Source organism: Vespa crabro, chromosome 3, assembly GCF_910589235.1.
Source record: "Vespa crabro chromosome 3, iyVesCrab1.2, whole genome shotgun sequence".
In the NCBI taxonomy this organism is placed as follows: domain Eukaryota; kingdom Metazoa; phylum Arthropoda; class Insecta; order Hymenoptera; family Vespidae; genus Vespa; species Vespa crabro.
Window position 1 is genome coordinate 2025437 of NC_060957.1, and position 17637 is coordinate 2043073.

The 17637-nt window shown below is 30.5% G+C and overlaps 1 protein-coding gene across 7 annotated transcripts in view; it reads right to left on the reverse strand.

The window, feature by feature from the left end:
- LOC124422729 (potassium voltage-gated channel subfamily KQT member 1) overlaps positions 1–17088 on the reverse strand; it is a 51240-nt gene extending 34152 nt beyond the window's left edge. For 2 of the 7 annotated variants that reach the window (XM_046959575.1, XM_046959574.1), the window contains exons 1-2: positions 13660–15345; positions 6209–6779 (exon numbers count right to left, since the gene is read on the reverse strand). In XM_046959575.1, coding sequence (XP_046815531.1) covers positions 6209–6779; positions 13660–13990 — 902 coding nt within the window. In that variant the 5' untranslated portion in view covers positions 13991–15345. Of the gene's footprint in view, positions 1–6208; positions 6780–13659; positions 15346–16088; positions 16367–16438; positions 16963–17017 lie in introns of those variants that run through there. The other 5 variants (XM_046959571.1, XM_046959570.1, XM_046959569.1 and 2 more) reach the window with 5 other exon arrangements.
- Between the last annotated feature and the right edge of the window lie 549 nt (positions 17089–17637).

A 17637-nucleotide genomic window follows, 5' to 3' on the forward strand; every position in this document is an offset into this window, starting at 1 on the left:
TCTAAAAGTATAATTAAAAAAAAAAATCATGTGTTAATGATTTAATTGATAAGAATGAATTAAAAATAATATTATAATTTATTAAACGTGACGAAATGAAGAATGAAAAAGTAACTTTTTGAAAAAAAAAAAAAAGAACATCGTTTCTGTTACATGATATTACGTTTCTCGTATTCAAAGAGAAAAGGAAAAGAAGGATGAAAAAAAAAAGAATCTACAAACTAGAAACTAGTCTCGGTCCGAAGGAAAAATAGATACACGTTTCCGGAAATGAATGGCACGTTCACGATATGGCGACGCTAGTACCGAGAGTAAAATGAAAGACACTTCCGTTGCAATTTCCTATCGTACCTTAACGTCTTGCTCCTGTGATGAAAATACGATATCGAACTTTATTATCGCTACCGATTTTGGCTCACGGTTATGCATATTATACTACGAAAATAAATGTAATTTAATGGTAAGAGTAAGTGAATGTAGATATCTATGAGTTTTTCGATCGCACGGGTATATATACTTTTTTACGACCTATAAAAAAAAGTAAAAATGAAATGGAATTTTTCATTTTCTAAACGGAAAGAGAAAGAGAAGGAGGAGGAGGAGGAGGAGGAGGAGGAGGAGGAGGAGGAGGAGGAGGAGGAGGAGGAGGAGGAGAAGAAGAAGGAAGTAGAGGAAAGTACTTTATGAACGATTTGCGATTTACGATGCGTCAGAAGCACATCGAAAAAATAAAAAAAGGAAAAAAAAAAAGAAAAAATAAAAAGGAAATAAAAATATAAAAAAAAGGAGAGAAGAAGAAAAATGAAAAGGAGAAAAAATAAAAAGAAATACAAAACAAAAATTTTGGTAACATTCGTATTTCTTTCGGTTCGATCGATAAACCGACGCGACATCTTCAACGTCGAAAGTTCAAGAGGAGAATTATTTCAAAATTCGTGTCACTTGCTGAGAGAGAGAGAGAGAGAGAGAGAGAGAGAGAGAGAGAGAATGTTATGTTGAAGTAGGAAGAGGAAGAAGAGACAAAACGAAGTACATCGTTTTGAATAATGCATGAAAGAAAATGTCCCATAAATGATACTACTTTACGAACCTACGGATGCACATACCTTTTTAAGTTGTTTTCTCTTATGTTTTATTTGATATTTGCAGTATTACTATGGATATCATTATTATCACATCAAATGATCAATCGATTAAATTTAATCGATTCTTTTATTCTTTTCTCTCTCTCTCTCTTTCTCTTTCTCTTTCTGTCTCTCTCCATCTCGCTCGAACAGAGATAAAAGATCTCTTTCAATCCTTCTTTTATTTTTTCAGTTCTTTTTCTAATTTTTCTTTTTTTGTTTTTACTTTTTTTTTTCTACAACAGTTTCAATAAAAAACAATTGTATACGAAGAATTAACAGGATCGTGTTAATCGACTTTACGATCTAAGCGTATTATCGATTTTGAGTGGAAAAAAAACAATAGAAAAGAAAAAAATAGAGAGAGAGAGAGAGATAAATAAATAAATGAAAAATATTCGTCGTTAACTGTAATCATTGTTTTCCAACGATTTATGCTACCTGATAAAGTGATAACTCACGCGAGCCATCGTTAATTATGAAAGGAGATCGAAAATTCGAAATGATACGATCTCTTTCATCCAAATGTTTTTCTTTTTCTTTACATTTTATACTCGTCGTCAAATCGATATCATTATTGTATATAATTGAAAAATAAATCCAACTATGATATAAAATGCGAGATCGTAAACGTTAAAATCTAATTGTTTACAATATCGCGAATAATAAAACTTATTGTATAATTTAATGTTTCATAAACTTATAATATATATATATATATATGCTTCATGTTTTTTGATTTATTTATTTATTTCAGATATTGCATATTTATATTTTAAGATGGATTTTTTTCAGATTTTATACATGAGTAATGACCAATTTAACGAATTGATCGGCGAGAAATAGCGAAGGGCGAAGTTATTTTAAGATTTTTATGGCATGATATTAACCGACATTCGGCTTAACCGCATTTCGCGTTAAGTGTACTCGCGATCGTTGCATTCACGAAAACCACTTGTGATAGCAATGCGATTATGGTTATACCTATAATATCTGCCCAGATATTATATATATATACATACATACTTACACACACACACATATATATATATATATATACACATATATAGATAGGTATATGTACGTGTATAAGATATTGTAAATGTATAGTAGGTATATCGAATATTCGCTACGATATTTCCTATACGATATTTTGAGTTTACATGAAAGGTTATATAAACGAGATCCGAGCTTTACCGTGCCAGGTGAATGGAACTTTTTATAAAGTATCATGAAAAGCGTTAAAATGTTTTAAAAGCTTTCTTGAAACGACGGATTAGCACGCGAAAGTTTGCGTATAATGACCCCAATTGTTCGTATGTCTTTTCTCAAAAAAATCGTTTCTCATTTCAATTGATCCAATAATTAAACTCATAGATAATAGTCATTAATAAATTTGAAGTTTGAATAAATATTGAAATCAAATTGTTATCTAACTTACTCGTTTTGTATGAAAATATAATAAATAAGAAAAGAAATGTTTCATGGAAAACATCTTGAGAATTAAAATTCCTATAATTTGTATCTGCGATAGAAAATGTAAGTAAACTTTTTTTCAAATATTTTATTAGATACAACTTATCCGAATGACAAAAATAATATCATAATCAGGCAATCTGTTATAATGATAAGATGTCTAGAATATTTATTTTCTATTTCTTATCGCTTTGAATTTTTTTTAATTCGTGAAATACTTCATGTTTCTTTTTGTTCATTTTTGAAACATTTTTTGAAATGAACTATATATCTAATTTTTGAGAAATAATTATCTAGGAAAACTTCAAATAGGATATCCTATATACAAGAGTGTATATCTACTTTTTTTTCGTATAACGATGTCACTATATTCATATGAATAAAAATAAGAGAATAATAATAATAATAATAATAACATTGTATAAACATAGACTCTAATAATGCTTCGTTAAAAAGTTTGAACAATAATAACAAAGGGGCAGGGATTTATTTTCGTACGATATATTATAAAAATAGATTGATGATATTTACTTGTGTCAATTAGATTTAAAAATGGACGCCTGTCTCATTTTTCGTTTAGATGAACGTACTCATAAAATCTTCGGATCAATTCCTCATACGTATTAAAATTTTTGTCGTGTAAATTTTTTTTCGAAGCTTCCCATTAACCAAATACCCTCTAACTTTCAAATATTTTATTATTCGAAAGTTTTATTATTCGAATAAACGTTTCGTAGCGATATTTATATACAATGTTATGTGTATTTAATTGATTTCGACCGAAACGAATTCTATATAATAACAATAATCTTGTGTAGGTTAGTCTTTATCACGATTTCCAACAGCCAATTATCACAATGGCATTATCAAATGAAATCGTGTAGTTCTAAACTATTGAAATCAATTACAAAATAATTAAATAGCTTGAAAATGATGGATGTCCAACGTATTTAACGAGAATATATGATGTTAGCACGTCTAAAATCACAATTAAATTATATAAATAGGATATTGAAAGTTAAAAAACTACAAAAAAAATATGATATTAATAATAAAAAAACATAAATATGATATTAAAATTATATAAAGCATGTAGATCCCGCAGATTATTAGTTACAGTAGAAAAAGCTTAACGCATCGAAAAAGAATAAAAGTATAGACGATCGAAAGAAGGCTTTCTATGATTAGAAAAAAAGAATGTAACGACTAATATAAAAGATTTTTTACGTTAAAAAAATTTACGTGATTTACCAGACAAATCAAAAAAGATATGATGATATTTGAATACCGATACAAGTGTAAATTGTGTTATTTTCTATTCGAATAAATAAAGTTCGATATAAGAAAAAAGTTGTTCTTAAATTATTTGAAAATTCTCTTAGCCAGTCATTTTTCTTACTAAAGACTCTTAAAATCTTACGTTATGAAATTTTCATTAAAGAACGTATACATGTTAATAGAATATTCTTAAATTATGGAATATTTCGATTTCTGTTTATAAATTCGAACGCAAACACAAATGCGATTAAGAACTATTATGCGAGAAAATGTTTCTCGATATACCAATACAGCAGGTGAAACATTTGACCATTAGTTAAAATCGTGAAATGAAATGAAATAATGTGATATGATATAATATGATATAATATATGATATAATATGATATATGATATTCGACATACTCACGATCTGAGAATATTCGTGACATATCGATATGAAATTGTACGACTAACTGATTATTGATATTAATACAAAACACGTTTATTCTTTGGAACGACCTTAAGTGATAACAGAGCTCGTATAGACACATTAAATAAATACAGACAATCTCATCTTATAATATGTATTATATTCAATGAGAATCAATCGATTTGTTATTTCGTATTTTTATTATGAATTTCTTGACGAAGAATTTTCGTGGCTCTATATCTATATTATATGATATTTTTCTTTTATTTTTACTCATAGCATATATGCTGAGATCATTATATGAAAAAAAAAGAAAGAAAAAAAAAATTACATTCTGTACATATATATGTATATACAATACATTTTGTACGTATATATGTTATATTATTATTTATTAGAATAAATTTTAATAATTTATAATAAAATATCTAAGATAGAATATTTATTTCATTATATTTGTAAAATAAATACAATAAAATAAATAAACAACCGGACAGAATCAAATATTATTCAGTTCGAAAATATTATATATTCGAATATGTTCATAAGTAACTCACTGTACGTTATTACGTACGAATGAATTTCGTTGAATTTTCAAAAGTCACACTTGGCTTCTCTGTTTCGGATTCACGAGGACGGATTATGTGCTCGGTCGATTCCGAAGAGTCAGCCGAGCGTTCAACAGTAAACGACGGAACGTATGTATGTAGATATGTATTCCCGTTTGATTCAAAGCTTTCGAAGCTTACTCACCGTAAGCTAATTCTGATCCGACATATATAACGAAAGAAAAAATAAAAAAGGATATTCGAACAAGAAAGAAAGTGAGAGTATGCTCTTAAAAGCGACCATTTTATAGGTAAATCGTACAAAAAAAAAAAGAAAGAAGAAAAAAATAGAGAGACAAAACAGACGGTTATTCTTTCTTGTTGTCGTCGACGTCGTATCGATTTCGCAAACCTCAATCGAAGATTTTCTGTCCTTTACCAAAATCCCGAAGGATATTCCAGAAGATCTGGGCGCAAAGCTTTTACCTTATCGTATCTTATCGAAATGGACAGGAAATCGCGGACAATAAAATTCCAAATACGATAGACAACACAACCATTTATTTCCGATCCAATTTTCCGAGTGAAATGTCGTTGGTATCTAGAAAATAGTTTTCACTTTTTATAAGGGTATGCATGATACGTGGGTATATATAAAAAGAAAAAAAAAGAACGATCGAGTATCGAACGACTAATTCTTCTTCTTCTGAATTTTCACCAAGTTTTTTCTCCTCTTAAATTTATTATGTAGAGGATAGATCATAAATAATATTTTATGATCACTTGCACTTTGAAATTGGACAATCCTTTTTCGTTAACATCTAAAGTGCCTTGAAATAATGAATGGATAGAAAATTAATCTATCACACGATAAATTTGTTAAATATTTGTTTAAAGAACTTCCATATAAACGATTTATTGTATACTCTTTTAACCTAAATTTTCTGTATCAAATCATGTAATAATTAATATCATTTTATTTTATATATGTCTCTTGTACATACAGATCGATAACATCTACAAGATATTCATTATCAATTTTTTTCTAAATAATATATCTACTTGTACTTGTCACACATCTTTTCTACGATCGATAGTCAATTTTTGGAGAAATTCTTTATGATAGATTTGCACGATACATTAATTTCTTTTTATTTTTTATTTTTTTTTTTTTTTTTTTTTATTCATTCCAAACATTTAATCAATTTCAAAGAGGACAAACAATCGCTTTTTTTACGTAACAAACGTTATAACGTAATCGGTTAAAAATATTTGAGAATAAAAATGGGGAAAGAAAAGAAAAAAAGAAAAAAAAAAGAAAAAAGAAGGAAATGTATTTCCTGAATGACAAGAATCGTTTTCTGTACTTACACAGTGAAATGATAGACGAAGCAGAGCCATCCACCGGGATGTTCAAGGAAAACATAAAGTCTCTCTTGAAAAGTCTTCCCCTTCTTATGATGGAACACGTATTTTGCTTTGAAGGCCTGATCGATAGGTAAATAAATCGGATAGTAAGGATCAGGTACACCAGTTTGATCAGGACTAGGTGGTTCTTCCTCGGCACCATTCACTTCGTTCTCAATAATGTCGTCTTTGGTTTTCTTTCTTCTATGTTTCCTTTTCATAGGCGTTGGAACTCGTTTGTGATGCGCCTCGCCAAAACGTGGCGAACGGAAACGACGTAAAAATGTGAATCTTCGTGTAGGCGAGGGGGGTGGCTCTTCCATCGGTGCACCGTTGTCCTCGGTGTCCTCTGTTTCGCTTTCTGCTGTTTTTAAGGCCGCGTCCTCCGACTCAAGACAATGTTCAATCTCAGCGAGCTCATCCTCGCTACCTTGAAGGGCAGCATATACCGCCAAACTGCTACTACTGCATCTCTTATCCGTGAGCCTAGAGCATTGGTCCTTGCTTCGTGGAAGACTCTCGTTGTACGCGTCACCTGGATAATTCCAGGACATTGCCAAGCTTTTGTGCACGTTATATGCGCTATCGTATTATACCGACCGTCCCACTGATCGTTCGATCGATCGATCGATCGATTAAATATTCTAATTCTGTATCGTTTTTCTCTTAAATATTTTTTTTATATTTCATTTATCTATCTATACGGCAAATAACCAAAGATCTAACCATATCGTTTCTCTTTTCACATCGATTTTTTACTTTTAATCAGATTTCTAGAAAAAAGAAAAAAAAAACAACATTCGAATATTTTATTCTTGTTTTTTCTTTTTCTATCAATCACGTCCTTTATCTACTCCTCTTTTGTTTTTTATTAATCCACTTGATCTACTTGGTTGAGTTTTTTTTTTATCGACTTTTAAAAATAATATTCAAATATTTTCTTTTTATTAATCGCATCTTTTATTTTTCCCCTTTCTCTATTAATTAATTCGATCAATCTACTTTATTTGGTTCGTTGATATATAAAAAGAAAAGAAAAAAAGAAGAAAATCATTGACACTTACAAAAAAGTTTCATTATACGAGAAACAAGTTCATAAAATTTTACATGAGCTGCCACAATACACAATACGCGTGTTTAAAAATTTCTCTATAGAATACACATAGAAATATACATACATACTTGTACACATACATACATACATGTACATATACATATACATACATATATACGTACATGTACACAAACGTGCACACACACATGTTCATTCCGTATAGGCGCTCTCACTTTCTTAACTTTTTCATTTTAAGCTCCTTACATTTTTATTTTCTGTCTAATATTCTACTAGGTCTGGCCATTTGTTGATCTACTTAGAACATGTTCTTTCTCTTTATTTACGCTTTCATTTCTCTCGAAACACTATTTATCATTCTCTTCTAAATAACTACATCCTCCATACCTGCCTTATTGTCTTTCTATACGTATGTCCCTTTCTCTCCCTCCCTTTCTCTCTCTCTCTCTCTCTCATATATCATCTATTGTACATTGTATGAACAAGTAATCGTATCTTTGTACGAAACGATCGAAGGAAACCCGTCGTTTTGTGGTATGTATCCGATATTAACGAACGATCTTTCTCTTTCTCTCTCTATCATTTCGAATGACAAATGCAACAAATAATCCAACAAAGATTCCTACCGGAGCGATTCCTTCTTCGAGATAGTGGCTTTAACGTGTAGGAGATAATTGAAGCGAACCAGCTTCAATCGAAGACCTCATCGTAATGGACTTCCGTCCCAGGCTCATAGAAAATCGATTGTGGTGGTTGCTCATATAACTAGAAATGAGATCGATGTATGCATGTATGCATGTATGTATCTCGTATGTATGTACATATGTATATAGATATAAGCGAAAGTAAATCGATTCTATGCGTAAGTATTGTTGCAGCTTGAATCAAGTATGATACTCGTGAAAAGTGGCTTTTTTGCGTGTTTTATCACGTTCGCAAAATATTAACGATAAATAAAACAAAAAATATGCAAAGAATTTCCAAGGTTCATGAAACTGATCGAATACTTAAAGTCATTTTGCAAGAATCTCAAGTATTATCTATATTTAACTCTCCATAATCCATTTTTATTATATATATATATATATAAAATAAGATTATACGGATTTTATATAAATTTTAACAACCATTTAAAATGTTACTGCTAATATAAACTCATAATAAATTAACGATTAATAAATTAAGGCTTATATATACCGCTTTATATTAACGTTAAATTTTCATTAATATAGTTCAACATGATTACATAATATAAATTAATAAACAATATAAATTAGTATATATTGTAATCTGATCTTTTTTTTTGTTAAAAAAGAAAAATACATTATATATGAATTTTTACAAGAAATTATAATGCATTACGTGAAACTTATAATACAATTTCTATGAATATTACAATATTATTTTGTGTAGAACTTATACTTAAGAAAATCACTTGATAAGAAATAATAATTTTATTAGCAAAAACGTGACATATATATATATATATATATATATATATATATATATATAAAAACGTGTTATTTCAAAATTATACATGGCGTTATAGAGAGTTAAGAACATTATTACTTTCTTCTTCTAATTCCTAATAATAGGACTATTATAATTTTCTATTGAAGTATTGATCTTCTTATATTTCTTCTTTTTAACAAGATTAAAAGACATAATACAATGGAGAGAAAGAGAGAGAGAGAGAGAGAGAGAGAGAGTGAGAGAGAGAGAGCAAAATGATAACTAGCCGCATAGTAATCTTGATACTCAACCCGATATCAACGGGACTGAAAGAAAATCTTAAAATTCTCTATATAATGGAGATACATACACTTACAAAAAAAAAAACAAATAAATTAATGTTCTATATTAATAAATATAAAAAGTAATACAATTTCGGAAGCAGTATTTTTTTTCACACGTTATCTTCATCATAATTTTGTTAAACATTACTCATCATCTTCATCCTAGTGTTATAAAAGAGACAAAAAAGAAAACAAATTCGTGTACATTATTCTTTTCTTTTTTTTCGTATTGTCAAATAACTGAATATGTATGGTAAAGTAAACGCAATTATGGAATAAATGATTATACGTTTTACTTTTGTCAATATAACGTCTATACACACACGCACTCACGCACGCACGCACACACACACACACACTCATATATGTATGTATGTATATGTATATGTATATACATATATATTTATGCACAATCGAACGAATGTAATCTAATCGAAAGCAATTTTCCTCTAGGCCGATTAATTTTTCACACTGATCCATCACTTCGATATATCCTACGAGAACACGGGAGTAAGGGGAAAAAAACAAAAAAAAAGAAAAAGAAGATGAGAATAACCGAGAGATTGAGACGGAAAAAATACGAAAGATAATAAATAAATGAATGAATGCATGAATGATAGAATGAATAAATAAATAAATAAATATATAATTCAACTAGGATGTTACTTTTCTTTCTTTTCGTTGATGAATGAAACAAAATTATACGCTAAGTCACATATCTTTTCTCGATAAATCTCGACGGTACAAACACATTTCTTTTTTTTTATTTTCTTTTTTGTTCTTTTCTATTATAAATATAAAGAAAAAAGTAAAGGAAGAAAAAAGAAAGAAAGAAGAAAATAGTAAGTAAGTAAGAAAAGAACGTAGGATGATCGAAAGAAGTAAGTCAGTACAACGGATGTATTCGAAAGTGCCTTGAAGATACATGAATCTTTTCTAAAAAACATAAAAAAATCGAGGAAAAAGAAAGAGAGAAAGAAAGAAAGAAAGAGGGAGAGAGGGAGAGAGAGAGAGAAAGACAGAAAGAAAGAAAGAGGGAGAGAGAGAGAGAAGAAAGAGGGAAAAAGATATAAAGAAAGAAGGAGAAATAGAGAGAAGAAACAGGGAGAAAGACAGAAAGAAAGAGGGGGAGAGGGAGAGAGAAGAGAGAGGGAGAAAGACAAAAAGTCATGAAGAAAAGAAAAGAAAAGAAACGAAAAGAGACGAATAAAGATGTCGATGCTTTCAACGTTTTTCCTTTAATCGGAATTTCTAACTGACGAAACGAAGGAAGGAAAAGAAAACCGAAAGCGGAAACGGAGTGGAAGAAGAAGGAAATAGTGATACTTAGTCGATTCCTTTCAAAGGAAACTTTAACGCGTTCGTTCTATGGATGATAAGCTTAAGCATTAAACGGAAAATGAGACTTCATTCCATCAATAATTTCGTAGACGTTTCTTCAGGATAAAACAAAAAAAAAAGAGACAGTAAAAAAAGAAACAAATTAAAAAGAAAAGGTCGCGCAATAAATATCTGTAAAAGTTAAATTCTTTTTAGGGCTCGATCAATTTGATTACGAGATTGGTGGTTTGATAATTGTTTATTTATTTGAAATTAATTTATTTGAAATAAAAGTTATTTTAAAATATATATATTAAAATTTTTCTTCTCGTTAACTCATCCGCGATGAATCATAATTTTGTTAGCGATATTTTTTTTCACGATACAATGTTCGACGAAAAATCAATTTTTTGACGATATCAACGGGACTGAAAGAAAATCTTAAAATTTTCTATATAATGGAGATACATACACTTACAAAAAAAAAAAAAAAAAAAAATACAAAAAAAACCAAGAACAAAAACAAATAAATTAATATTCTATATTAATAAAAATAAAATGTAATATAATTTCGAAAACAATATTTTTTCTCCGTTAGTTAATTTCCTTTATCATTTCTAATCCAAATCTGACAAAGTCATGAAAAAAAAATTGATTTTTACAAATATTTATATTCGTTCAATTCAACTTCATAATTTTATTCAAATTTTAGCCACATATCTATCGATTTTTTCTACAAGTTATATTTACTTATGAAAATACAAAATTTATTCTTCATAGAAAACAATAAAAAAGCATTAAAAAGGTTTAATCACTTGTACATTTTCTTTTTATTACTTTCACCGAACCTGGTAGACCTATTTTTAAGTTTACCACCTGTCTAGGTTCCCATGTCACCAATCTAATCATAATACTCACGTTACATATCATAAAGTATCGCATAGAACTATGGCAGGAACTATGGAAGGTCAATAGCGTACATATCCCAATTAATCATTTAATATCAATTATATGATTGCGTACCATTTGATGGACAACTCTTACGTAACAAGTATGGATGCTTTAAAAACAGTTGCTTTTAATTTCGATCCCATCTGTCGCTTATCAAAATTTTATATGTATATATATATATATATATATATATATATATATATATATACATACATACATCCATACATATATATATACACACATACATCCATCCATATATATATATATGTATACATACATACATCCATCCATCCATACATATATATATATATATATATATATATATATATTTCGATTGTCGAAAAGAAATTTATTAAAAGATAAAACGCAAAAAGATCGACAAAAGTTGTTATTAGCGTTAATAATTTCAATAAGTAAGTCGATGAAAGCGATTCAATGTTCAAACCACCATCGATAACACCGATTGATATTTAATTAATTTCCTATTACCTCGTCATGCTAACAAATTCGCTCGATGTTACTCGATCTCGATAAATAAACGAATAAAATTAATTGACAAAGATTTATCAATTGTACTAGTCATTACGCTAGTTTTCAATGAAATGCTTTCATTTTCTAACCAAATAATAAAATCATATCCACGATTTTACTAGTTATTAGTTTTACTGGTTATTAAATTATATCGTTCAATAGGCGTATATTTTTGTCGTTGAAACGATTCGTTGTTTATTCATTCATTCGTTTTAATATCATAGAACGTAAAAGAAATGGAGAAAGAGAAAATGAAAGACAAAAAGAGAAAGAGATAGAGAGAAAATACAATTCGAACGATCAGTGGGAATATGACGGTTGTTGCATCGTTTCGGTGATACTCAATTTCATCAAGTACGCAATTTTTCTTTCACGAGCGTTAATTTCAATCTTCCATGACAATTTTTAAAACGTCGCCGCTCTCGATACTGCATATTTTCAAAATACGAATTCGCGAAGTGAGCTATTGAAAATAATATATATATATATATATATATATATATATATATATATTTATGTGTGTATATATGTATATTGACGATAATAATTAACGAACACTCATGATAGTTGCCCGTCAATTTTCGATCGGAATCGTTAAAATATATAAATTCTATTTACATGGAAATGAGACACGGTCATCGATTTTAATGAATATCGATGACAAACGAATTCAACGTGTACATTTAATTGAAGAACAAGAAGAAAAAAGAAAACAAAAACAACGATCAAAAAAATGATGCTATATATAACGAATTATGAAAACAAAGGAATGGATAAGAAAAAAATCACTTTGGACTTTCAATGTTTTTCATTTATCCTTAAATATCGTCGAAATAATTATATGCACGTTCGTTGAATTTAATGAGAAGCACTCTCGTCAAACATAATATAACCCTTAATATTCTTGAATGAATTCAAAAGTTTTCCGTGTATATCTATACGATGAAACACGAACGTATCTGTTATCGTGCAATGTCGAAAGTGACCTGAACTTTCGCGGGAGATTTTCTATTGACGCTCGTATTTATTAGTCAATCGAGTGTGATGCGCTCTTAATCGACACGTTGACTGCCGTGGCAAATATTATTAACAAATTCGATATTTAAAATTTCATTGAAAATAATCGCATAGAACGAAATACAAACAATAAGGAGTAATATAACACACGCGTCTATTTTAAAAATTTCATATTTCAAATTATTTCATTATGAAAATAAATTTAAATCAAATTTCATTGAAAATAATAATATGAAGTAGAAAAACTTAGGAACGTTCCTATTTTAAAATATCATTTTTCAAATAGCGATTTTATTATGATAACGAATTCAGTGTTTAAAATTTCATTGAAAATAATAATATAAAGTAAAAAAAAAAAAAAAAAAAAAAAAAAAAACAGAAAAATAGAACGTATCTTTCTTAAAATTATACTTTTCAAATTGCCATTTTATTATCATGAAAAATTATAAAACAATATTTTTCAATCAGTATATTACCGATGTGTGAAATAATAAACACGAGTAAGAAATATATTTTTTACAAACGATGCCAATAAAGTAAATAAAAATAATTATTGAAAAATATTTTCAATGAAATATTCAAAAGAAAGACACAGAATTTTTAATCTCAAAGTTATTTAAGTGATAACTCTTAAAAAGAGGGAAAAAAAAGAACTGCAAAATACGATTGCTCTCTCACAGCATCTAACGTGTCAAACGTGTCAAACGAAATATGACGCAGGAAGGTACCTGAATGATTGCACCTTCTATGACCCGAATGTGCTTGGCAGTTGAAATGATGTTCCTGCGAATGCGTTTGATGTTGGTGATATCGATAATGTTGTCTGTGTTGTTGTTGTTGTTGTTGTTGTTGTTGACTTATCGGTGCCTTGAGGACGCTAAGGACAAGGTCCTCATGCGATGGTACAATGCGAGTCAATTGTCGACTCTGCCGAAAAAGAGTTTCCTGTTCGCCACGATTCATCCTGCGGCCAAGTCGACGACTTTGGAGATAAAATCCAGGATACCACTCGCGTCTACCGCGTCCCGGTCCACTCCCTAGCATAACAGCGTGCAGCATCCCGACGATCTCTTCACCTTCATGGCCAATGAGCGTGTTAAATGCTCGTTATTCAATTCTTCGACGACGACGACGACGATGACGACGACGACGACGTCGATGAATTTCGACGTCGTTTTGATCGATGATGATCTTCGAACGTCGTTCATGGTTCACGAACTTACTGACAATTTATTAAAAAAAAGAAATAAATAAATAAATAAAGAAAGAAAGAAGAACTTCGACGAACTTTTTCTAATAAGAAAGATGTTATTTAAAATTTCAGAAATAATAGTTGATATTCATGATAGCAGGATCATAATACCACTTGTTTTTCATTCTCTCTCTCTATCTCTCTCTCTCTCACACACACTCTTACTCTCTTTCTCACTCTCTCTCGATTTATCTATCTATATTTCTCTTTTAATATATTTTCAACTACGCGAGACTACGTGATCGAAGAAAAAGTTTCAATAATCGAAGGAATTACACTCGAACGAACTTTTCACTCGTTTCGTCACTTGCCACGACGGTCTCTTTCGATCATCCCACGAGCTCTAACCACCACCCTTCCTATCGATAAAGACGCTTCACCCCAAACCAATGATGAAACGAACTTTGAGTCTTCGAGATACCAATAAACCGGCTCATCGTGCATAATGTTCACGATAATTTATTCTTCTCATCTTTCGAAAAATTTCCTATCTCTCTCCCTCTCTCTCTCTCTCTCTCTCTCTCTCTCTCTCTCTTTCTATTTCCCTCTCTTTCTTTCTCGTCTGAAGAGAGAAAGTTGCAAGCAATTCTTTATTTTCACAGAATTTAATCTTTCTTCATTTTCAGATTGCTCTTTTACAATTTCTCTCAAAGGTTGCAAAAGTTATTCCTCCGTTCATTGTCATTTTTCTCTATTTCTTTTTCTTCGTTCCTTTCGACACTTTTCTCCACTTTATCCGTTCTCCTCTAGACGAGAGTCTCTCTTAATTTGTACGTTTCTCTCACCTAGAAACTCTCTTCAACAGATTATGGCTTCCAATTCTTCGTGTTCGCCTGGACAACCACCACGTTCGCATTCTCGGTGAGTTGTCGTCTTCTTACTCTCGACAAATCACGTGAACCCCTTCGAGCGTTAAAAAAAACAACGACGACGACAACGACAACAAGGATGGAACAACTCGTCACATTTGAAATTTCGTGGATGACCTACTATCTTTCTTTCTCTTTTTTATTCTCTCTCTCTTTCTCTCTTTCTCTCTCTTTCTTTTTCTTCTTTTTTCATACAAATAATGATCGTTCGATTTCACAGCACTCGATCGATTATCTTCATTAATTATTTTTTAATAACAGTTATATCTCGTATTTCTATGTACTCAAAACTTCTGGACACGTGAAAAACTTTTTATTTGGAGAGCGGGGAGAGAAGAATAGAGGAGAAGGGGGATAAATCGACAGAGAAAAAAACGACGGGAAAATTGTTCGTAGGTGCATATATATGTGCGTCTCTCTCTCTCTCTCTCTCTCTCTTTCTGTATCTCTTTCTTTTTTTTTCTTTCTTTCTTTCTTTCTCTCTCTCTCTCTCTCTCTCTCTCTCTCTATATATATATATATATATATATATATATATATATATATATATATATATATATATATGGATTTGCACGTGACAGTACACGAAGATGTCAATTGAACGCGTTGAAATTTTAATGCACTTTCGATCGATTGTTTATTCGGCTTAGTTTATTGCTTTACGAAAAAGAAGAATCACAGATAATAACGATGGATAGATAAAGATGGGTAAATAGAGAAAAAGAAACGGAGAGATGGATGGAGAAGAGATAGAGATAGAGAGAGAGAGAGAGAGAGAGAGAGAGAGAGAGAGAAAGGAAGAGGATCAAAATTAAAGTCGAATTCGCGATTGGTCATTCCAATTGAGACTCTTTCGTCTGATCGAATCGGGAAACGATTTGTCGCTATACACCACCTCGTTTCATCTCTGTCTCTTCTTCGTTAAATGCAAAGATTAATTTCTCTCTCTCTCTCTCTCTCTCTCTCTCTCTCTCTCTCTCTCTCTCTCTTACACACACATGCACAACCGCACACACACACACGCTCGTATACACACATATATGTATACATGTGAATGTATACGTATAAAAATATTTATATGCGTTTGTGTCTGCTCATATATTATCCACAGTGGTTGTTGGTCAGAAACTTAATGACGACTGTATATATCCTTTGACCTTTCCTCGCACTGCTCAAAGTTCGTTCGGGCAACTACTCACATTATTTCTTCATCTTCTTCTATTTTCACTTTTCGAAAGTAAAACGAGTGAACGAGTTATATCTTTTTTAACGTTAAGCATAGTTTTCATTCCCGTTGAGAGGTTCTTTTGAAAACTTGAGAAGGGCATTCGAAAAGATTAGAAGATCAGGTTATATATATATATATATATATATATATATATATACTAAAAGACACGGATTAAGCTTTGCTTCTTCCTCTTCCCTCAATTTTCCAATTACGAGGTATGTTCTTTCGAATTATCTTGGTACGTTATACGTCGATACATATAATACATATGTATATAGGTATATACATGTATTAGAAAGATGTCCTTTTAATATCCAAGACGATAAAATATAATCTTAGATTCTTGAGTATATATATATATGTATATATATATTCTCGGAAAGATATCATGTCTCCAGCCTTCCTTGCGTTCTTACATCTCCATGACGTAGAACGGTCTAATAACACTTCTTTGTATCACTATAATTTTTATTATTCACAATATTCCCGTTCACTTTATTCGTTCACGGATTGTTCAATTCGATTGTTAATTTCGTAATATATACATATATCGTGTAAAATTTATGAGGTCTTTGATAAAAACGTGAAACCATATAATTCCCTTCGAATTAAATAATTTCGTGAAATTTTATATCGATTGAGATTCATTTTTATTATTCCTTTCTCTCCCTCCCTCCCTCCCTCCCTCTCTCTTTCTCACGCTCTCTTTCACTCCTATGTCTCTTTATTTTTCATACTCGATTATTCACAGATCGATTCAATCCTCGCGCGTTAACAACACTCACGATCACGAGGCATGCAGTAATGCTCCCAGGGCGACAGCCCGCAACCAACTGTGGCTCTTTGCCGCCCTCGTAGTTCCGCCACCCTCCGCAGCAATCAGCTCCTTTCCCCTGGCGCTTTGCACGCGCCCGACGGATTACCACCGATGAGAAATGTTTCCTCTTTCTTTCCCCTACTCTTTTCCTTCATCTTTTACTTTTTTCTGTCTCTTTCTCTCTCTATCTCTCTTCTCGCTTTTCTACTCGTTTCTCATCCAACCCAAAATCCCTATCAGCTCGTTTATATTCCTTCTCTTATCTTTCTTACAAATATATACACACGCATATATACGTATGTGTGTGTGTGTATGTATATATATATATTTATATACACAAATATATACATATATGTATATATATATATATACACATAAAAATAAGTATATGCATATATATATATATATATATATATATATATATATATACACGTACACGTATGTATGTATATATGTGTAAACTTTGTTCCTTCTTTTCTGTTTTCTTTTTCTTTGTTTTCGACTATATCAACAAATTGATTAAACGTACATATATATAAG